Source organism: Aspergillus flavus, chromosome 2 (assembly GCF_009017415.1).
Source record: "Aspergillus flavus chromosome 2, complete sequence".
Taxonomy (NCBI): Eukaryota; Fungi; Ascomycota; class Eurotiomycetes; order Eurotiales; family Aspergillaceae; genus Aspergillus; species Aspergillus flavus.
Window position 1 is genome coordinate 5887267 of NC_092409.1, and position 23340 is coordinate 5910606.

The 23340-nt window shown below is 49.2% G+C and overlaps 6 protein-coding genes across 6 annotated transcripts; 4 read left to right on the forward strand and 2 right to left on the reverse strand.

The window, feature by feature from the left end:
- The first annotated feature begins 140 nt into the window (after positions 1 to 140).
- Positions 141 to 8238, forward strand: F9C07_2278374 (ABC-2 type transporter-domain-containing protein). The gene is made up of 15 exons (XM_041290396.2): positions 141 to 907; positions 982 to 3507; positions 3563 to 3607; positions 3658 to 4068; positions 4127 to 4671; positions 4734 to 5239; positions 5287 to 5911; positions 5963 to 6237; positions 6291 to 6466; positions 6517 to 6610; positions 6664 to 6971; positions 7026 to 7232; positions 7293 to 7452; positions 7502 to 7941; positions 7995 to 8238. The coding sequence occupies exons 2-15, from the start codon at positions 3313 to 3315 to the stop codon at positions 8091 to 8093; spliced, it is 4086 nt and encodes a 1361-aa protein (XP_041143715.1). The 5' UTR covers positions 141 to 907; positions 982 to 3312; the 3' UTR covers positions 8094 to 8238.
- A 1665-nt stretch (positions 8239 to 9903) lies between these two features.
- On the forward strand, positions 9904 to 11529 carry F9C07_1828 (permease of the major facilitator superfamily; the record flags this gene model as incomplete). The annotated part of the gene is made up of 2 exons (XM_041290397.1): positions 9904 to 10141; positions 10238 to 11529. The coding sequence occupies 2 exons, from the start codon at positions 9904 to 9906 to the stop codon at positions 11527 to 11529; spliced, it is 1530 nt and encodes a 509-aa protein (XP_041143716.1).
- Positions 11530 to 13539: 2010 nt separating this feature from the next.
- F9C07_1827 (putative MFS quinate transporter) lies at positions 13540 to 15376 on the forward strand (the record flags this gene model as incomplete). Its single annotated transcript, XM_071508416.1, has 4 exons — positions 13540 to 13814; positions 13877 to 14066; positions 14117 to 14249; positions 14304 to 15376. 4 exons carry the CDS (start codon positions 13540 to 13542, stop codon positions 15374 to 15376), a joined length of 1671 nt encoding a protein of 556 aa, XP_071364096.1.
- Positions 15377 to 15587: 211 nt separating this feature from the next.
- Positions 15588 to 16223, reverse strand: F9C07_1826 (uncharacterized protein; the record flags this gene model as incomplete). Its single annotated transcript, XM_041285046.1, has 1 exon — positions 15588 to 16223. The coding sequence occupies one exon, from the start codon at positions 16221 to 16223 to the stop codon at positions 15588 to 15590; it is 636 nt and encodes a 211-aa protein (XP_041143718.1).
- Positions 16224 to 18109: 1886 nt separating this feature from the next.
- On the forward strand, positions 18110 to 20062 carry F9C07_2133213 (IMP-specific 5'-nucleotidase 1). Its single transcript, XM_041290399.2, has 6 exons — positions 18110 to 18247; positions 18306 to 18316; positions 18363 to 18546; positions 18607 to 19401; positions 19463 to 19602; positions 19675 to 20062. The coding sequence occupies exons 1-6, from the start codon at positions 18223 to 18225 to the stop codon at positions 19759 to 19761; spliced, it is 1242 nt and encodes a 413-aa protein (XP_041143719.2). The 5' UTR covers positions 18110 to 18222; the 3' UTR covers positions 19762 to 20062.
- Positions 20063 to 20203: 141 nt separating this feature from the next.
- On the reverse strand, positions 20204 to 22672 carry F9C07_2226744 (pyrophosphate-dependent phosphofructo-1-kinase; the record flags this gene model as incomplete). The annotated part of the gene is made up of 3 exons (XM_041290409.2): positions 20204 to 21358; positions 21407 to 21868; positions 21932 to 22672. The coding sequence occupies 3 exons, from the start codon at positions 22670 to 22672 to the stop codon at positions 20204 to 20206; spliced, it is 2358 nt and encodes a 785-aa protein (XP_041143720.2).
- Between the last annotated feature and the right edge of the window lie 668 nt (positions 22673 to 23340).

Genomic DNA, 23340 nt, shown 5'->3' on the forward strand with positions numbered 1-23340 from the left:
TCCGCATTCGGACATGACTTTGAGGCCTCAGGCGTCGAAAGGTCACGGGATGTTGCATTTTGGGTCCCGTGATTATTTAATCACACCTCTTCCCGAGATCTAATTGGCGTGCGGCGATTTTCGGTTCTACAGGGACCAAAAAGTGAAAAAAAAAAAGGATTTGAAGACATGATATCATACAATAAATTTTTCTTCACAAGTGATCTATGATTAGGAATATGTAGATAAGATTAGCATGGCTTCGCCAAGGGCTGGACTCAAAAAATCTCCGATTATTTCCCGACAAAAAACAGTCAATCAGCTCTACATGCACCTATTCGCACTGGGATTTTTAGGCATCGTAATTCTCAAAGGAAAACCAAAAAGAGCCACACTCGTCTAGTATATGCCCAGGCCAAGTGTGTCACCGGAACTGAATTCCGGATCATCTTATGATCGGTTCTGATCTCTACTAGTACCTTCCCCTTTTAAACTATCCGCCGAGTTTGTGTTCCGTAATATATATATCCTTTCTATCTAACTGGTCTATTTGTGGCCCAGAGCTTAGAACCAAGACCCCAGGAAACCAATCTATTGCATTGCGATGGAGTCTATCTTATGGAACAATTTAATTATCTCAATCGGACATCCGATACAAAGTGGTCATTTTTACGATGAAAAAGCCTAACGGCAGAGATGTATAAACGGCCGATTTCCCTACAATAGAAACAGCACTACTACATACCGAGGCATTTCGGCGAGCCTTGCCACTGAAAGATCATACAACTTGATATGTGTATGAAAGCAACGTCACTACATTCGAATATATGTAATGGCAAGATAGATAGGATTAGTACAGTTCTCTACTATAGGTCCTGCTATTTGCACCTTCTTGATTGAATAACCTAACTACAGACAAAAATACGAGGTTGGTGTTGTTACCTGTTATATCAATCTAGTAAAAGTCCTGTCTCTTCTATTAACTTTTCTCTCTCTGTGTAGTATTTTGTGTGTAAGGTTTAAGTTGAGGAATTTTATTTATTCATTCGTATTGAACAGAAAAGTCACATTTCTACCATATATCATCAAGGCCTTGCTTATCTTAAAGACGGCATATCGGAGTTCGCCCTACCCTATATTTAACCTTAAAATGTTTAGAGCCGGACATTCCGAAAGAGTCAGAAAGCTAATGCCGAGGAGCAGCACAAAGCGCTGAGACAAGTCACTAACATCTAATACTACGGCTCGAGAAATATCCATGCCCCAGCAGCCGCGAAACTCGACTTGAATAACACTAGCAAAGGTATCTGTAGCAGAGCCTTCGCTAAAAGATCTCTGATTCTACGCTTGGCCTACGTCTGTATCTCGGAAGACACCAGGGCTCTATGTCATCATCAGGGGTTGAAATTTGTCATGAGAACAAATGAGGAATAGAATTGGGAATCCACAATACAATCACACAGAGTACTACTATATATGCCTACTTAAGGCAGCTCGTCAGCGAAACCTTGGCAATGGCCAGACTATGGTGGTCGAGGCCCTAATATTAACTGCTTAACAACCACAAGCACATGGAATCAATCCATCACTCCAAAATACCAAACACAGAATTTTATATACTTATCTCAGCAAAACAAGCGGATCTCTCTATGTTGCGCCAAGAACATAAGAGGATTTGAGACCCCTACCCATATACACAGTACGTTCGAAGCCCTAACCTCCTGTTATCTCTAAAGACGTGGAAATAAATTTTATTAGCTTACCTCGACGACTAATAATGATGTTGACTTCCAAAAACACTAGTAACCTTTTGTGGAGAGTCTGGAGACTCGTCAGATAATCTATGATGTACACAATTGAGTCTAGACTCCAGACAATGAAAGTGGAGATTGACGCGAGTCAGTCACCAAATGCCAAGCTATGACAGATGTCAGCAACATTCCAGTTGAGATACTATTATATTTTGCTGCACGTTCACAGTACAGCTAAAATCCAGAAATAACTCTGATCGGAAGTTCATATTTAGTCCGCTCCGCGATATTTGCCACTAAGAACAAGGCACGGGCAGACAAACCCTGAGCCGTGATGGAAGTGGGTCCTAACCCTCCAACTGCATTTTATAGGATTTTAAGGGCCCTGCCTTTCTAGGTAGGAACAGGGACTTGGGGCTTTGTCGTGTATTGTGCCATGAATTTGTTGTATAGATGATGATTTATATGGTTATTGAATCCTTGCTTGACCTAGACCAAATCTGTTATCTTGCGTAGATCTTGCTCGCATTCACTTCATAGCATGCCTAGTAACCTTTTCATGCGCGAACCATCTATTGAAATACTAATATATAACTGGATTTACTGATTTATCTCTTACAAAAGAATAGAGTGAGATCATATTTCTTTGTCTTACTAATAGTATGTTCCCAACTTGGTGAGGGAACATGTTGACTCTAATGTAGACAGCTACTAGTATGCTGACAACCCAATAATCTCAACAGATAGCTTTGTGTATATCCGTAAGCACGGCCCAAACGGTTCCCCACCTCGAGTCTACGGAGTAAGCAACTGCTTCTAGAATCAAGCTACCAGTCCCACACCCCCCTTAATCCGTTCTGCGCCTAAACATGGCCAATGACGCAGTTTCAAGTGGTCATCATTTGCAAGGAGCACGCGGCTCTGGGTGAGCTCCATTTTAGGTGAGTCAAGCAATGGGCGGAAGAATTAACCTCGCACTGCTTGGATAGTGAATCAAAAAGAGAATATCACCGTATGTCTGGAGGTACCCCCAATAAAGGCCCGGTTCCATGTCTAGCATGACTCACATGGAGCTGAAGACATCCGGTAAAGTACCGGTTTTAAAATGAGTTAAACTTCCGGGTGCTGTGACGTGGAACAGAGCTCCTACAGCTCAACTCCGCTGGAAGATGGCGCAGAGCGAAAATTTTCAGATCGCATCTTATCTTGTTATCTATATCCGAATTTACTGCAAACTTGTGGGTCTGAAGGGCCGTAAAGCCGACGGGATTGGTCTGGATGACGGAAATGCGGATGTAATCCGTTCTATCTTCGGTATTACGGCATTACGGCGATCATTTTGCCAGGCACCAGGGACCATACTTATAAGAATTAAATCCCAGGGGTAAATCATGATAGAATTCGTTGTTAAGCTACTAGGGTACTACAGTCTCCTTCTATCGATACGTCACTGTCAGTGTTGTATGAGTTGTGGATATCCTAGTGTGAGCAATCGGTATGATATATGGACCTCATCACAGATCGATCAATAGCGTACTAAGAATAGCCAACATAGGGTGCGCCAATAATAGCGTTTTCCACCATGGATACCCCATCCTCTGGCACTGTTGACTTAGAGCGCGGTGGCGGTGCGATTCGCAAACGTTTGACCCTTACCTTTCGAAACTTGAATGTCCGAGTCACAGCACCCGATGCAGCCCTAGGCGATACACTACTGTCCTACGCCGACCCACGACAACTCCTAGATGTCTTTAGAAAAAGCCGAGGGAACAAAAGAGTAAGCACTGGAGCCATATACACTAGTTTTGAATCAGCAGCTGACAGAAAATTAGACCATCCTGAAGGACATCAATGGACAAGTCAAACCGGGTGAAATGGTAAGGCGATAGAATTATTCTACACGACAGATGGGCTGATGCAACGATAGCTACTGGTGCTGGGCCGACCTGGTGCCGGATGCACTTCTTTCCTTCGAGTCCTTTCCAACGACCGAGATTCGTTCGATGAAGTGAGTGGCGAGACACGTTATGGAAGTATGGACCATAAGGAGGCAAGGAAATTCCGACAGCAGATCATGTTCAACAATGAAGACGACATCCACTTTCCGACATTGACGGTCAACCGAACCATGAAGTTTGCTTTGAAAAACAAAGTCCCTCGAGAGCGTCCCGAACATCTTCAAGAGAAAAAGGAATACATCCAGGGCACGAGGGACGGTATCCTGGAGTCGCTGGGAATCGCGCATACCAAGAAGACATTAGTGGGAAATGAGTTCATCCGGGGTGTATCTGGTGGAGAGAGAAAGCGTGTATCTTTGGCTGAAGTAATGGCTGGACAGGTGAGACTCAATTCGGTAAGATAAGCGGAGAACAAGCGAGGCTGATATGTTATTCTAGAGTCCCGTCCAGTTCTGGGATAATCCAACTCGCGGTCTTGATTCAAAAACTGCAGTCGAATTCGCACGACTTCTGCGGCGGGAAGCGGACCAGAACGACAAGACCATGGTTGCCACCATGTACCAGGCTGGAAATGCTATCTACGACGAATTCGACAAGATCCTGGTACTTGCGGAAGGAAGAGTCATTTATTACGGCCCCAGAACTATGGCACGGGCGTACTTTGAAGATATGGGATTTATTGTTCCAAAAGGTGCCAACATTGCCGATTTCCTCACTTCGGTCACGGTGATTACCGAACGTATTGTCCAACCAGGGCTGGAGGGGAAGGTTCCTAGTACTCCCGAGGAGTTTGAGTCTCGCTTTCTTGCAAGCGACATCAATACGCAGATGCTGGATGCTATTGAGCCACCGGAGAAACTTACGCACGAGAAGGACGACCTGGTCATGGCAGTGGCTAATGAGAAGAAGAAGAAACATCTTCCCCGGCCTCAGAGCGTGTACACGACGAGCCTCTGGGACCAGATCTATGCTTGCACAGTTCGGTAAGTTGGGCCCTTGAGGTATTTGGATCGATATATGGAAGCACAAAGCTGACTTAGACAAGGCAATTCCAAATAATGGCAGGTGATAAACTGTCTCTTGCCATTAAAGTTGTCTCGGCCATTCTGCAGGCACTTGTCTGTGGCAGTATTTTCTATAATCTGAAACTGGATAGTTCCTCTATCTTCCTTCGCCCTGGTACACTCTTCTTTCCATGTCTTTACTTCCTGTTGGAAGGTTTGTCGGAAACAACAGGTGCATTCATGGGTCGTCCTATTCTGTCCCGCCAAAAACGCTTTGGCTTCTACCGTCCAACTGCATTCTGCATTGCCAATGCCATCACAGATATACCGGTCGTGATCGTGCAAATTTCCTGCTTTTCGTTAATCTTGTACTTCATGTCTGCGTTGCAGATGGATGCAGGCAAGTTCTTTACCTACTGGATTATGCTGATCGCTCTTACTCTGTGTTACATGCAGCTTTTCCGGGCTGTCGGTGCGTTATGCAGGAAGTTTGGACTTGCATCCATGATCTCGGGATTCTTGTCGACAATCTTCTTCGTCTACGGGGGTATGTGCCTTCAGAACTTAGACTAAGAATGGTACTAACTGCCGCAGGTTATCTTATCCCATTTGAGAAAATGCACGTTTGGTTCCGCTGGATCTTCTACCTCAATCCTGGTTCATATGCTTTTGAGGCACTCATGGCAAACGAGTTCACTGGCTTGAAGCTTGACTGCATCGAACCTGACTATATCCCTTATGGGACAGGTTATCCTGACTCGTCATCTGCCTATCGTGGCTGCTCCGTGCTTGGAAGTGATGAAAATGGACTCATTGATGGGGCCGCATATATTCGGGAACAGTACCACTATTCCCATGGTCATATCTGGCGCAGCTTCGGTGTCATCATTGGCATGTGGGCGTTTTTCATTTTCCTTACCTCTGTGGGTTTCGAAAAGCTCAACAGTCAGGGCGGGTCATCCGTGCTCCTATATAAACGCGGAAGTCAGAAGAAGCGCACTCCAGATATGGAAAAGGGTCAGCAGAATATGTCCCAGCCAGCAGCAAATACCGGTGCTCTTGCAAATACCGCCAAACAGTCAACTTTTACGTGGAACAATCTTGACTATCATGTCCCTTTCCATGGTGAGAAAAAGCAACTTCTGAATCAGGTGTTTGGTTATGTAAAGCCTGGAAACCTCGTCGCCCTCATGGGTTGCTCTGGTGCAGGAAAGACTACGTACGTATTCTGGTTCATTTATTTTTAGGCCCAGACTAATTTACCTTACAGGCTGCTCGACGTCTTGGCTCAACGCAAAGATAGCGGCGAGATCTACGGGTCCATCCTAATTGACGGCCGACCCCAAGGGATTAGCTTCCAGCGAACCACGGGTTATTGTGAGCAGATGGATGTCCACGAAGCAAGCGCGACGGTCCGGGAAGCACTGGAATTCTCTGCTCTTCTCCGTCAGCCTGCATCAGTTCCTCGCGAAGAAAAGCTGGCATACGTGGATCATATTATTGATTTGCTAGAGCTGAGCGACATCAGTGACGCTCTGATTGGCAGTACGTTGTCGTCCACAATCCTTGTATACTTTGCAGTTTACTAACTCCTGTAGTTCCCGGAGCTGGTCTCAGCATCGAGCAGCGGAAGAGAGTCACACTAGGTGTTGAATTGGTGGCTAAGCCGACTCTGCTATTCCTCGATGAGCCTACGTCAGGTCTAGACGGCCAATCAGCCTACAACATCATTCGATTTCTGAGGAAATTAGTGGATGGTGGTCAAGCAGTATTGGTAGGTCTTCTCACAATTGCTATATACTTATAGCAACTAATAAACCATAGTGCACCATTCACCAACCCTCTGCTGTATTGTTTGATGCATTCGATTCGTTACTCCTCCTGGCTAAGGGTGGTAAAATGACATACTTCGGCGAGAGTAAGTCCTTTTATCCTTTTATAGTACGAGAAAATGGGTCTAATAGAGTGTAGCCGGCCAAGATTCCGCTAAGGTATTGGACTATTTCGCAAAGAACGGCGCTCCCTGCGAACCTGATGTCAACCCAGCCGAGCATATTGTCGAGGTCATTCAGGGCAATACTGAGAAGAAAATTGACTGGGTTGAAGTCTGGAACCAATCTGAGGAGCGCCAGCGAGCCATGACCGAATTGGAAGCTTTGAACAATGATCGGAAAGCGAACACACAGGAGGAGGAAGATCAGTCGGACTTCGCAACTTCTCACTGGTTCCAATTCAAGATGGTCTTGCGCCGTCTCATGATCCAATTGTGGCGGTCACCGGTGAGTTATTGCTCTTTGAACAACACCATGCAATGAAGACTGAACATTATCAAGGACTATATCTGGAGCAAGATCATTTTGCATGTCTTCGCAGCCCTGTTCAGCGGTTTCACATTTTGGAAAATGGGTAACGGCACGTTTGACCTCCAACTTCGGCTCTTCGCTATCTTCAACTTCGTTTTCGTCGCTCCGGCATGTATCAACCAGATGCAACCATTCTTCTTGCACAACCGCGATATTTTCGAGACCCGCGAAAAGAAGGTGGGTCATTTCTCATAGACAGTTTTACTTCCAGAGGTGACTTTTACTAACAAAAGCTAGTCCAAAACATACCATTGGCTCGCCTTTATCGGCGCTCAAGCCGTCTCGGAAATTCCGTACCTCATCATTTGTGCAACTCTGTACTTCGCATGCTGGTACTTCACTGCAGGCTTCCCTGTCGAGGCTAGCATCTCCGGCCATGTATATTTGCAGATGATCTGTTGGTCCCACTACTGCAAATTAAGAGACATTGAACTGACCCAATACAGTTTACGAATTCCTCTACACATCGATCGGCCAAGCCATTGCCGCATATGCACCAAACGAATACTTCGCCGCTATCATGAACCCCATCATTCTCGGTGCCGGCCTGGTCTCTTTCTGCGGCGTTGTCGTTCCCTACTCAGCGCTGCAGCCCTTCTGGCGCTACTGGATGTACTACCTGGATCCATTCACGTACCTAGTCGGCGGACTTCTGGGTGAGGTCCTCTGGGATGTGAAGGTGGAGTGTAAAGCGTCCGAGCTTGTGCATTTCAGCGCACCATCCGGCCAGACATGCGGCCAGTACATGGCCGACTTCCTTAGCGAGCAAGCGGGTTATCTTCTCGACCCGAATTCAACCTCTAGCTGCTCGTTTTGCCAGTACTCTACTGGAGCGGACTATGCCAAGACGTTCAACCTGAAGGAGAAGTACTATTCTTGGAGAGATGTAAGTCGATCGCTCGTTGGATTAACAAGAAAGGATACTGACTGTGGACGCAGACTGGAATTACTGCACTTTTCTGTATCAGTTCTTACGCACTGGTGTTCTTGATGATGAAGTTGAGGAGTAAGAAGACTAAGAGTGCGAGGTCGGAGTAGTTTATTTCGCCTTGCATGGAAGCTATTAGACATAGACTTGCACATATTGCCTTCAATTGTGGATACAATATATAGATCGAGCGGTATATACAGATAGATATAGATCTTACTAGACTAATACATTGCCATTGAAAATTAATGTGGATTAACTTTAAGAAGATGGTAACCCTGCTTCTTTCGGGCTTTGTCGTTTGACTCCACTGCGGATAGAGGACCAGAAAGATTGTCCTTGGCTATATCAGTGCCACTCTATCTACAAAAGTTGCTATACTCTCAACTTTTTGGTCGCCTTTGGGTAGCTATCAGCAGTGAATATATCTTATATCCCACTCGACCAAAATGCCAATGACATCAAGGTTGCGCCTTGACTACCATATCCCCAACAATATATATCTTCACTCTATAGAAGGTGAATAATCATCGTCTTACCCCTTTCCCAAATTACACATAGTTATCGTTTGATTGAATTATCCCAAATACTACTAGTATGCCATGCGACGTCAATGAGATGACAAGGTCTGATCAGGTGATTAGCCTACCCTACTCTGCAAGGGGCATGCCAAAGGAAGAAATATATATGGCCAATTGTCATATTTCACCCACATAAAATAAGAAAAATGTATCTACCGAGCTGCCCACGTATATATGCCGAAAACCTTAGGCCTGGACGTGTACCAAGACTCTCGCTTATAAAAATCACGAAAATTCGTTGGGTGCTGATCAGTCAGAATGCGGGGAAGGTTTTTGGGATCCGGGGGAAAACTTCGCCAAGACTTTTTCTCACGATCAGCATTTTAATTTTGTCTATCAACCACCTTTTCACTCAGATGACAGCGACTTGCATTCACCAGAAACACCTCTATAGCTGACAGCTGTAGTAGGAAATGCTTTAGTCGCTCTTTTGTCTATCTTTACTCTATTTATTCACAATTCCGTCTGTTCTTTCTCCTTGTCTCAAACTCTCAACGCACCCAGCTGACTGAATATAGACGAGGTCTAATAAATTCCCCGCATAAGTTCATTGGTTTAGACACATGGCATACTTCGACTATCCACGGTTGGCAACGCCCATGATCTTTATGCTGGCGAATCTCGTGTCTCACAGCAGCTTCCTTTCAGCGGAGCGCTTCTTGGCAACTTGGCTCATGAAGAGCTTTGACGTTGGCCTCCCTACGATAGGCCGAATCTTCCGGAGTCAGCATCAGCTTGAATGATTCCGCCAACGGCCAAGAGCGCCACGAAACTTTGGAAGCTCCAACAGAAGGGATTGTTGACCTGGTTTAGTTCTCTTCCCAACATCCATTGCCGCGGCTCGCCTATCACCCCGGCTTAAGGAATGAATGCAATTACCATGCAGCTCGGCAATTCCATGAATGACATGGTACTGCGTCTTCTGTCTCTTGGGAGCTAGTGACCCTTCCGGTTTAACTACCGTGAATTAAAGCCAAGTCCTTTGAAACGGACCAGTGAACATGTCGTATTCTAGGCCATGTGGTTGACGGCCTGAAGTTTGAGGCTCCCAGGTGTCCAATGCCCAGACTCTGGCAGCGAAAATCTGCTCAACCCCAGATCCTGCACACTTGCAATCATCCGAACCTCATTCCCGCACTGGCTTTCGGCAAATCCGACCTGCGTCTTGCATCCGACTGTCATCGGTGGATGTATTTTTCACTTTGTGTATAAATCCACCCCACACCCCCCTTACATGCCTACTGAACTGGGGAACATAGGAGGATGCATGGATAGCAGCATCGGCAACTGTTCACCTGACTACTGGTTCTTGAGCTCACTGTGATAAGATTAAGCTAGCATGGCGACCGAAAAGGGTGCCTTGGACGGTGTGGCGGATGAGAAGGCCGAAAATGCTCACGCTAGCAATGTCATCGCTGCGGCCGAACGTGGCCAGGCTGCGACTGATCAATATGGTCGCGTACTGATTGAGTTCGATCGTGCTGCTGAACGTCGCCTACGACTGAAGATCGATCTGTGCATTGTCCCGACTGTGGCATTGCTCTATCTATTTTGTTTTATTGACCGCGCCAATATCGGTAGGTCACCTCCATTGCGGGCTGATACGCGACGCAAAGCTATCTTATACTACATGTTACTAGTGTAGCCGGGCACTAACCAAGACTACATTGTAGGGAACGCCAAACTCGCCGGGCTAGAGAAAGATTTAGGCCTCACGGGGAACGATTACAATACCGTCTTATCTATATTCTATATTTCATACATTATCTTCGAGATTCCATGCAACATCGCTTGCAAATGGATGGGGCCAGGCTGGTTTCTTCCTACGACCACCTTATTATTCGGGGTTTGCTCCCTTGGAACGGCTTTCGTCCAGGATATCCACGCGGCATCCGGAGTCCGGTTCCTCCTTGGGATATTCGAAGCAGGCATGTTACCTGGAATTGCCTATTACCTTTCGCGCTGGTATCGGCGTAGTGAGCTTGCATTCCGCCTGGCGCTCTACATCGTCATGGCACCACTCGCCGGTGCTTTTGGCGGCCTCCTCGCATCGGCAATCTTAACGCTCGATTCTTTTGGCAGCCTGCACACCTGGCGCATGATCTTCGCGATCGAGGGCATTATCACGATTGGTCTCGGCCTCATCGCCTTTGTCACTCTAACTGACCGGCCTGAGACCGCACGCTGGTTGACACAGGAAGAGAAAGACCTTGCCATTGCCCGGTTGAAGGCGGAGCGTGTCTCGACCACGGAAGTGCTAGACAAGATGGATCGCACCAAGATGCTGCTTGGCATCTTTAATCCGGTCACATTGTCAACGTCGTTTATCTTTTTGCTCAATAACATCACCGTGCAGGGATTAGCATTCTTCGCTCCGACCATTGTCCGGACTATTTATCCGAACGCCAGCGTTGTTTCACAACAATTACACACCGTGCCCCCCTACGTGGTCGGCGCTTTCTTCACCGTTCTGTTCCCCTTCCTCAGCTGGCGCTTCGACAACCGCATGGTGTACTTTGTCATCGCACCTCCCCTCATGATTATCGGTTATATCATGTTTTTGGCCAGCACCGAGCCCATGGTGCGGTATGGTGCTACCTTCCTGATTGCATGCGGCGCGTTCTCATTTGGCGCCCTTTGCAATGCCCACGTTTCGAACAACGTAGTATCGGATACGGCGCGATCGTCGGCGATCGGAACGACCGTAATGTTCGGCAACCTGGGCGGACTGATTTCCACCTGGTCATTCTTACCGTTTGATGCACCAAATTATCATATCGGCAATGGCCTCAACCTGGCCACGTCAACATTGACTATGATCCTCGGGGCCTGCCTTTGGATGTGGATGAAATGGGATAACAAGAGGCGGGATAAGGTGGACATCGATCAGGCTCTGCGGGGCATGTCCCAGAAACAGATCCAGGATCTAGACTGGCGCAACCCGGCCTTCCGATGGCGGACGTAGAGTCGCGGACAGGGGGTTTTTATTTTGGTCATTTCGCTTGTGCCTAATATAGGGAGGCAGGGGTTTCATTTATGTATCGATGCATGCATAGACCTGCATGGTGTCAGGAGAGGGATACATGGTATGTGTTTATTCATTAGTCTGTAAATTTAAATCAATAAGAGTGGCCAGATTCAACTTGGAGCCTTTGTTGCCGTCGATCACAGCTTTATCTGAATCACACACGGGAAATGTTTACGCAGGAACTTGCCGGATAGCCGTAATATACGCCAATGAAGCCCCAACGGCCGAGTGGACAAACAGTCCGTATTATCCTTGTGGGCGGGTGAGAATAGCCACGGGTGCTAATGTGTGTTTACTACTCCTGGTAGTTGGACTTTATGGCGCGACAGGTCACGGTCTCGCCGAAACCCTACTCGGAGACAAATCCATCCAGCGCCTCCCAACAAATGACAAAATTTTTCGCGCTCTTTGACCTCCTGTCAATTGCCTATCAGTGCCACGGCTTCCCCATCATGTCTTCGGATCTCACCGATCCGTCGGGATTTGGGTTCCTGAGGGTTAAGCCAGTGTCTGCTTGGGCTATTTAGCTGTGGGCTGTTATGCCGTAATCGGCCACGTCGGTGTGAGTCCGGTCCAGATGACTAGCGCTGAGGCGACTGGAAAACGACTGGGTAGACCGAGGAAGACTAGCAAGGACCAGGAATCCTTCGCGGGGAGAGACCTGGGGGCGAACATGCATTTCTAATGAGTATAGACCGGGCTAGTCCACACAGTCGTGAGACCTTCGCTTCCTTTTTTAACAAGGGTGGGGATGAGTTAGTAATTTTTTCCCATTTATTTGCCGGATACGTTACATTTCTCCTAATTAGCTTCTAAGTTAGGGTTTTCGAGGTCCACTTTCCCCAGAAAGAGCCAAAGAAATCTTGGCCACCACATGTGGATCGGCAGAGTCCGTGCTGGAAGAGCCACTCATTCCGTTTGCTCTAATGTCCCCGGTCACCAGTCAGGAAGGTCGAACATTGCTCCTCAAGAACCCCACCTGCTACGCTATATCCCGCATTCCTCGTGACGTCCGGTAAACTCGTGGTGCCCTCCCTTTCCCCAGGTCTGCCAAGCAGTCCGGCCGGAGAATTTTCTCGCGTTTGGGCCCGGGTGACGCCAGATGCTTTTCGGACGTTGACCGAAATCGTCCCAGAGCCTAAGTATTACCGACATTGCTCCTGCTAGATTAGACTAGATGTGATCCAGATCCGAAGCCGGGGAAAGATCCTTTTTTTTTTTCGGCCGTAAAACAACTGGGTCCATGTGATTACTTAGTTGTGCATGGCAGGGATATGTAGGAAAGTGCAGCAACTAGTACGGAGATGATGCATCAGCAGATTGGCCCTTGTTTAAAACTTTTCTACGATTTCTTTGTTTCATTCCTGTTTCTTTTCGTGGCTATTGCGGCTGGAAAAGTAGGATATTACGGCTTGGAAAAAAGGGCTGCTACACAATGAGCACAACGCCGAGGATGAGTTAAGAGCTAATAAGCTCATCTCGAGGCTTCGGAACCTGACCGATGGAAGACACGCACCCAAGGCTTGCGCCCTACCTGTACCCCGGGCTTAAGCACCCTTGGCGACATCCAGCTCTTGGCCAACGCAGGCCCACCGCGCAAAGTTTCCTGTTATGGTGAATGGTAAACCCATTGACATTGTTTTTTGTAGCTTTAGGGTTAGGAGTGTATGGATTTTACCTTTGGGTAATCGTCAGTTATTCCGACGAGTCTCCCCACGCTTTGTATCATCCCCCGCATTGTTAGATGTCACCACCATGTGAGAAAAAAAAATCCCCCAATGGGTGGGATCGTCTGGGGTATATAAGAACCTGGTCATCCGGCCTCCCTGTCCGTGTCACCATTGCGTTGTCACCCCTCTTCTCTTTAACACTCGCGTGCTCGGTCTCCTTACTTGACTCTCACGCCAAAACGGCACTGAAGACAACGCAAGTCTTCCCTCTACCACAATGGCGGGCGCAAAGAAACCCGTCAATATTTTCCAGCTCAAAAACCTGGGCGATCCCAAACAGGTCTACAACTGGAGACTATGGCTTGCTGTCATCTCTTTCGGGCTCATGGGCGCTGCTCGAGGTGTGGATGAGGGCTTGATCTCTGGTGCCTTCAACTCCAAGGATTTCCAAAGAACCATCCACTACGATTCGTACAGTAAAGTCGAGCAGACCAACATCAAGGCCAATGTCTCCGCCATGGTCCAGATTGGCTCTGTCGGCGGTGCTCTCTTGTAAGGATAACCATATCTCTGGCGATACTCTCCATACCTCAATACTAAATCTTTGTTTCCAGTGCCTTCTTAGTTTGCGATCGCATCGGCCGTCTCTGGGCTACCCGTCAGCTCTGTGTCCTGTGGATCGTTGGTATTGCTATCTTCATGGGAGCTAATGGTAACCTGGGTGCTATCTATGCTGGCCGTTTTGTTGCCGGTTTGGGTGTCGGTCAGACAGTTGTGGTTGGCCCTGTGTATCTTGCAGAAATCGTAAGTGAAGCACATTCTTCTATGAAGAGATCGTCGGCTCACCATCATAGGCCCCCGCATCAGTCCGTGGTCTCTGTACCTGTGTGTTCACTGGCTTTGTCTACCTCGGTATCGTCCTTGCCTACTTCACCAACTATGGCTGCCAAGTGAACCTTGGAGACAACACACACAAGCGTTGGGTTAGTGCATTTCATCCCTGACAACGGTCGCTAGATATCCTAACTCCTCAATAGGAAGTGCCCACCAGTTTGCACATCATCTTCGCCGGCCTTATCTTCCTCCTTTCCTTCACCCAGTACGAGTCCCCTCGCTACCTGGTCAAGAAAGGAAAGTATGATGAGGCCTTGAGGAATTTGTCGCGTGTCAGACATCTCCCGGAGGACCACGAGTACGTCGTCGAGGAAATGACCGCCATCCGGACCTCACATGAGGCCGAGATGGAAGCTACAATGGGATCTGGTCCTATAGGAGTGATCAAAGAAGCCTTCCTGGTTCCCAGCAACCTGTACCGTCTATACCTCGCCCTGATGGCTCAGCTCCTTTCCCAGTGGTCTGGTGCCGGTTCGATCACCCTGTATGCCCCCGATCTGTTCGCCCTGCTCGGCATCACTGGGTCGAACGAATCGCTCCTGATCACCGGTATCTTCGGTATTGTCAAGTTGGTTGCTGCTATCATTTGCGCCTTATTCCTGGTCGACGTGATCGGCCGCAAGCGCTCGTTGCTTATCGGTATCACATTCCAGGCGATCTCCATGATCTACGTGGCTGGCTTCCTCACTAGTGTCCCGGAGATGGGCGTCGTGGACGACTTCGTGCTCCCAGAAAACAAGCTCGGTCCCAGCCGAGGCGCCATTGCAATGATCTACATTTCCGGATTCGGCTGGGCCCTCGGCTGGAACTCCATGCAGTATCTCCTCACAGCTGAGCTGTTCCCCCTCCGTATCCGTGCGCTGGCGACTTCCCTGGCGATGACCCTGCACTTCGTCAACCAGTACGGTAACTCGCGTGCCGTGCCTAACATGCTCCTCGGCACGGACCACGGCGGTATTACCCCCATGGGTACCTTCTGGTTCTTCTCCGCGGTGACCGTCATCGGCTGGTTCTGGGTGCTATTCACCGTTCCCGAGACGGCGGGCCGTAGTCTGGAGACCATTGACCGATTGTTCGAGCTGCCCTGGTACAAGATCGGTCTGTACGGTGCTCGGGATGCCGAGCAGCGCGACATGGTCATGTCGGATAAGGCGCAGATCGCGGAACAGTCCAGCCACGTAGAGAACGTGGGGAGCAGGGACAACACTACAAGGGTCTAGATGAGCAGTTATGATGATATTCCTCTATTATGTTATATGTACAATGAGATGAGCCAACATCCGTTGAACGGATATAATTCCTAGTATCAACGAACTTACGAAGCTTACTTACGAAGCTAAGAATACAAATAAATTATAACATCAGAATCCTTATTCATTATCCATGACCCATACATAACATCTAATCATCACATCACAAATTACACAATATCTACCCCAACTTCCCAGGCAAAGGAATAACAACAATCCTCGCCTTCCTCGCCGCATCCTCCCTCACCCTCTCCCCCTCCCTCGACGCCCCAAACCCCGGAATTCCCCTTCTCCTCTCCAAAACATCCATCATCTCCATCTCCTCCACCTCCTCAAACGGCAAATCAACCCGAATCAAAACCCCCCTGGGCTCAAAAAACCCCCCATTCCACCGCTCAATAACATCCCTCAACTCCCCACTCCCAACAATCATATTCCTCTCCTCCCGACTCCGCTGCGCCCGTCTCGCCACATAATACGCCGGTATGGCCCCTAGAAACCCAACCATGAGGCCCCCGACCACCATCACCCCCAGCCCCTTCCCGATGGCTGTGGTCCATTGCTTGCGGCTTAGTTTTGCGGTGGTGATTACCTCGGAGGTGAAGTTTTCCCAGTCGGTGGGGGTGATGTTGTATTGGGCGAGGAGGGGCGGGTATGTGAAGCCGGAGGTTGGGTAGGCGGATTTCGAGGGGATTTGGAGACCGCGAGTGAGGAGGGTTTCTGGGGCGAGGTTTTGGGGGGTTATTGTTGGTGATGTAGAGGTTGAAGGTGAGGGTGAGGGTGAGGTGGGAGTGTAGGGTGGTGGTGCTGTGTCCATTTTGATATTAATATTGTTGGTTTGTGTGGATATATTGAATGACTTTAGTATACTGAAGTAATTATACTTCTTTGTAATGCAACACCCTAACAAAATCGAGAATGAAAATGTATATCCGAGAATGATAATACACAGAAGCTACACCTAATCCACCAGATATATACCCACGAACCCTCCCTAAAACTAAATCACTGTATGATAACGATGACGCACAAATCCCCCAGGCATCCACGAAGCCTACGGCATCCCTCTTCCTCAAAACTCCAATACTACGTAGTCACAACCCATCGCGTACTGTCTATACCCAATCCGTCCCCCGAATAGGCAATCATGAAGCTTAGTTGATCTTGACAGCGCGGCTGAGCCGCCCCGACACCCCTGCTCCGCTCGTTCTAGAACGGGCTATGACCTCATCAGGATCGCACTAGGCAGTGATATTAACTGTTATCTTAATAGGTGAGTCAGGGATCTACGGGAGTTTTAATTGATTTGGTTGTTGGGGTTTAGAGTTCTGGGCAGGGCCGAGGTAGGTGTCGTGTCATCCGGGAGTGAGTGACTCAGGCTGCCATCAGTCTTGGTTTGTTGTTTTGAGGGCTTTTTTGGTCACTTGGTGGGGGCTTTGTTATTGGTTGGTTTGGGGGAGTGGCAGGGGTTCTCGTGATACGGAGCTCGTGATTTGGGGGATACGAGGGGTTATTGATGTGGAGACCTAACTAGCTAGTTAACTGTTCTAGAGACTGGAACTGAACATGGACTTGGCTTACAGACTTTTGTTTTGATTAGTTGTCGATTATAAACACATTCTTCTCTTGATTCTCTTCTCGTTGATCTCTCCTGTCATAGAAAGGGTTATTGGCCACTTTGTATTAGACTTGACCATCACAGTATACTCTAAGCGATCCATAGGAACTATGTCTACTCTACCTTGGTAGAAGCTATTCCTTCACGTCAATTAAGTTTCCAGTATTGTTATAGGAAGGTAGAGCCTGCATAGTTAGCAGCTCTGACACCTATTAAGACATTAATCGTCATAATCCACCTTTGACAATTCAGCGACTGCCTACAGCAGAACAGTGCCGTTTCCGGTAAATACCCCTTAGTTGGAAATCAAATCCTCTTCTATTATTTCCACCTAGTAGTTATGCAAGGAGTGTTTGGACTCGCGTTTCCTCCGGCCTGTGATTTGTATACGCTTGTCTTCAATTCTGCCCAACTGACAACTTCTTCGGATCTATCCGATCTAGTTATCTTCTAGATTTGAGCGATGACCGAGTTCATGCACTTATCAAAGAATGGTCACAAGCGACAAAATCACTACCTCAAGTGGTGCTTCTGGTTTCGACCAATGCCTTCCCAATAACAAGCTATAATCACAACTGAATATGCAGCTGTGCGGTGGACACGGTCTGATGAACCAGATATATCTGAGGGTCCACCAGATCTGCAGCGGATGGAGACTGGTTCCGAATAGACCATCAGTCTCCGCCCCCTTGCATGGTCGGGCACTTCTGGAGCGTTGGAAGAGGCCGTGTGCTTTTACGATCCATGGTAATTCGTGAGACAGACTCAAACATTCAAAAGTGGAAAAGGCCCGAAAGGTTCTGGGTTCATTCAAATGCCACGTATATACGACTATAGGTCACGTCCGTGACCAGTCAGGTTAATTCCAGCCTGTTCGTCGTATAGACTGGTTTAGAATCCTTACAGCTACGGCCTCCGACATGACATTCTGTCACACCGACAATTGACGCCACTTATAAAAGAACAGAGAGAATGAAGGGAGTGGCATTGAGGGATCTGATTTGACAGATCTTATCTCCGCGTCACGACACAATCTGGCCACATGACCCAAACTATAGATTTAATACCGAAGCTAAACCAGATGTGGGGAAGAGCAAACAAGCTCCCTTGAGACTTGATCTTCTCCTCATCCTCCATCCCCCACACTCGACAGCTCCCCATACACTCTCGATCATTCCTCCTATAACACCTTATAATCATGACGACCCGTTATCGCGTTGAATGTGAGTTCCGACTTGACCCTGTTGTGAATTGTGGACGCTCCGCTAACGAATCCTACTGATGCTCTTAAGGTATGACGCAAACTGGCCCCGCGGTCCATGGCGCTAACTCGACCAGTCGCATCGTCGCGACCAGCTGATAGAATGGATCAAAGGCCTTCTGGCTGTTCCATTTGTCCTGCATTCACAACCTACGGCGGTCTACCAAGAGCACGGCGAGAATCTGGTCGCCATTGCGGCGGATACCCACCAACGTTATGCGGAGATCTTCCGGGATGTTGAGAATCTCATGCGCGATCATAGTACTCCTCTCCCCTGACTCACATCAGCCAAATTCGCTTCACTAACTCAGAACAATCCAGTCCACCACATAAAAACAGGCGCCCCCGGTAAATCGAAGCTCAATCACCTCGTGCCAACCGTAGGCTCCTTCTTCACGCCCCTCCCGCTCGAAGACGCTTTCAAATACCAGGACAGCCAACGCTTCATCAGCCGGCGTCGCTTTGTTGCCCCGTCCTTCAATGACATCCGCCTCATCCTGAACTCGGCTCAGCTTTTGGGCCTCTTTCGCACCTCCGGTCTCGACCTCGTAACCTTCGACGGAGATGTCACCCTATACGATGACGGCGCTTGCCTCACCGACGACAACCCCGTCATACCCCGCCTCATCCGTCTCCTCCAACAAGGCCGCAAAATCGGCATCGTCACCGCCGCCGGCTACACCGAGGCACCCAAGTATTACGAACGTCTAAAGGGTCTCCTCGACGCTGTGCACAGCTCCGACGTCCTCACCCCGGCCAATCGCAACGGTCTCGTCGTCATGGGCGGTGAAAGCAACTTCCTCTTCCGCTACGACCACACCTCCCCGGATAAGCTTACCTACGTCCCCCGTGAACAATGGTTGCTCGAAGAGATGCACTCCTGGCAAGAATCGGACATCACACAGCTTCTGGACATCGCTGAATCCTCCCTCCGCGCTTGTGCCAAGAATTTGAATCTCCCCGTCGCAGTACTGAGAAAGGATCGTGCTGTTGGCGTTTACCCCCTCGATCGGACAAAGGTTACTCGAGAACAATGGGAAGAAACGGTCCTAGTGGTTCAAAACACTGTCGAGCGATCGGTCGTCGGCACTAGATTGCCCTTCTGTGCGTTCAATGGTACTATATCACAACCCCTCCTCGTCACACACTACAGACCTGACTAATATTACTGATAAAGGTGGAAATGACGTCTTCGTCGACATCGGCGATAAATCCTGGGGTGTGCGCGCCTGTCAGCAGTATTTCGGCGGCATCGACCGTTCCCGTACTCTCCACATTGGCGACCAGTTCTTGTCCGCTGGCGCCAATGATTTTAAGGTTTGTTAACAGCCCCTCTCCTTCATTCCTATTACAACCTGCAATGTAATTATACTCATATGTGGATCTTAGGCACGCCTGGCTTCGACCACAGCCTGGATCGCTAACCCGGCTGAAACGGTGCAGCTTTTGGATGAGTTGGCGATTATCGAGAAATAATCTACCTTTACTCATGACTTCTATTTTCGTTTTCTCTTCGATTCTCCGTTTTCGATTATAAGTATTACAATTTACTAGTCTTGTTGTCACTGTTATCGGTTTCGGGGTCATTGAGCGAGTGCGGGTTTGTCTAGGGAGTGTCTTGCATGATTTGGTGAAGATGTATTACATGAGATACGCTATGAGTTCAGATATGACGTTTAATAATGCATATAGGTATGAAGAGCGATTTGAATAAGGGAGATCATAATTTTCATTCAATAATTCCTGTCTGTCATGATACATACGTAGCAGCCATCACTGCATCTCAAGTTTCGTTTTGTTCTTGCCGGCCTAGTATGTGAAAGGGAAAACGACCAGTCTTCCCGCCGGTCACGGATTCTAACCACCCAACTCTCATTAACGCCTTTAACAGTGCAAGTTGTTGTTCTTATGCCAACGTTTAACAGTTTTCGTAGCAAGACCAGCCCGTCTTGCCCTCGCCGAAGCTGGCGCGACCGGACAAAATGTTGACGGTGCTCTGCAAGTCAAGCCAGAATTCGTCCTTCGGGCGACGACGGGCCCAGTCGGTCTCGGTCGCTTCCAGGCCGTTGGGACCGCCCATCTGGGAGAAGAGTACCTGGGATCCCTTGACACCGATGACGGTCGCAGAAAGCTCGTCGGCGGCAATCTCGTCGGCGGACTTGCCGGAGAAGGTTTCGATGTGCTGCATGCATCGGATGGCCATGCGCAGGGCACGGATTCGGTCCATCGGAGAGGGCTTGCCACCCTGTTGGAAGTGACCAGGGACCGCCGCACGCGACTCAAAGCGGCCCTTGGCTTCTTCCTTGATCATGTCGGCAATGACTTGTGTGGTGTAGGTGCTGGAAGCGGTCTCGTTGCGCAGGATGATCTTTCCGGCACGGTTGGCACCCTTGTCGTGAGCGAAGTTGTTGCGCAGGAAATCGATATCGCGTGCCAGCATCTTGATATCGATGCCTTCCTCCGGGATGTAGACGGCCGAGGCACCTACCGCGAGACCAGCGGTCGTAGCGACGTAACCGGACTTACCACCCTGGGTTTCGACGACGAAGACACGGCGGCGGGAGGACGACGCGGATTGACGGATAGCGTCACAGAAGTCGATCAAAGTGTTCAAGCAGGTGTCGCTGCCGAGGGAGTATTCGGTACCCGGGACGTTGTTTGAAATGGTGGCCGGCAAGACCACCATGGGGATCTTGAAGGCTGGATATTTCTCGCGGGCCTGGCGCAATTGGCTAACAGCAGTGAAAGCCTCGAAACCACCAACCACGAACAAACCATCGAACTTAAACTTCTCAAAACACTTGGCAGTGGTCTCGAAGTCCTCGGACGGCAGGCTTCGGTTGGTTCCGATGTCTGAACCACCTTCGTTGACCCAGGTGTCCTGCTCCTCCCAACTGACCTCGCGCACAGAGCTAACGGGGGTGTCTGCATGATGCCGGCAGAGGCCGGGGAAACCGTTGTGAACGGCAAGGGCCGTGTGTCCACGAGTCTGGCAGTAGGCGACGGCAGCACGGGTGGCTTGGTTCATACCTCCGGCAGGTGCACCGACGTGTATAATGGCAATGCGCATCCGCTAGAGGACATTAGCTTTATTTTAACGCAGACTTAGAATTCGACATACCTTGTTTTCTGGGAGGATCAACTTGGGGTGGTCGGGGGTAGCAGTGTTCTTGTAGGCGAAATGGTACTCCTTGAATTCAGAGTCGCGCAGATGCATAGCCTCATCGAACTTGCGCTCATGAATGAGGTCGGCTACTTCCTTGGTGGCCTTCACTGCATCCATCAACGGCGTGCGCAGCAACTTGTTCTCGCGGACGGTGATGACAGGGGACGGAGATTCGGGTGTCATATCCAAAACGGCACGGACGGCTTCCACGCCCTGTAGGGTCGAGAGGGTACGGTCATAGGCACATGCTGCTCCTCCTCGTTGAGTGTGGCCTAGGACGGTCACCCTAGTGTCCAGATCAAGTCGGTTGGTCAAAATGTCCTTAATCTTGCTGCTCGTGATCTTGTTGAGTTGGCGGTCATGAGCGCCCTCGGCCACAATGACAATCGTTCTCCGCTTGCCTCGTTCCTGACGGTTCTGTGGGACATACGGTTAGCACGCAGATGAACCGGCTAATTCCATGATTTCAGTATCGCTTACCTTGGTGATGATATCGCACATGTCATCTTCCCAGCCCTCGCGGGGTGGCATCTCGGGGATGAAAAGCCAGTCGGCGCCAGTGCTGATAGCCGACATCAAGGCCAGCCAGCCACAATGGCGTCCCATGACTTCAATAACGAAGCCTCTCTGGTGCGAATAAGCGGTATCGAAAACGTCGTCGACCGCATCACAGATGCGGGTAAGGGAGGAATAACAGCCGATGGTAGCGTCTGTGCCGGACATGTCGTTATCAATCGAGCCCACCAGACCAACAATGTTCAACACCTTGTAAGGGACAATCTGTTCCTCAGTCAATTCGCCCGTCTTGACCAGCTCTTCCAGCAAGCCAGGCCATTCAGAACGGAAGAGGTCGGCACCAGTCAAACTTCCATCACCACCGCAAACCACCAGGGCATCAATACCCCGGACAATCATGTTCTTAGCGGCCTTCAGACGACCGGCACGTTCCCGGAAAGCCATGCTACGAGCTGAACCGATTAAGGTACCACCCCTGGAGAGCCAGCCACGGACATCTTCCCAGTGTACCTGACGGATCATATCTCCGCCATGGACCAGACCCTCGTAGCCTTCGTATACGGCATAGGCTTCACATCCGGAATAAATAGCCATCCGAACGACAGCCCGGACGGCGCCGTTCATACCGGGAGCATCACCACCAGAGGTCAAGACACCGATACGGCGGCGCTTGGGAGGCTCCGCGGGGGCGTGTGTCGTAGCCATCATGCAGATGACAATCTATTAAAGAACTATAGGTGAACAATAAGAAGTAAGGTCAATGATTAGATCTAAGGAGTGACAAACAAAGGGGGTCTGAATGGATAGTGGAACAGTTGAGGTTTAGATAACTTGTGTGACGGTGGGGGGGAAAGAATTCCGGTGAGAAAAAGCGGGAGTGGGCAACGGTACGTCACTGACTGGAACTTGATAAGAAAGTGAAACTAAACTCGATAGTCGTCTCAGGAGCAGTTCGAGTGTTATATCACCGAGTGCGGGATCCCCCTGCAAGTGAAACTGTCAGACAGTGTACCTATATTGTTGATCTCCGCGGATTTCCCGTCAACTTAAGCAATTCCTGCCAGTTGCTGCGGGATTGAGGAAGTCTGAAATGCAAGTGAAGAAAAAAGACTATCATCGCTGATGTCACTGACATTGCCCGTTCGGGGCAAGCGTCCGGAGCTATCACGTGACAACCCCTCTAGGGCAGGGCTTGGGCCAGCACGTGTGGCGGCGGACTGCTCTCCGTGGTGGAGTGTGACGCCATCTAACGGTCAGCATGGGACCCTCAGAGTATCAGAGATCCGGACATCTCCTCATGTTTTACGGTTTCTGGTTGGCTATACTAGTTTCCCTCTCTTCAATCGTTTCAACCTTGACCCGGTGAACTGCTC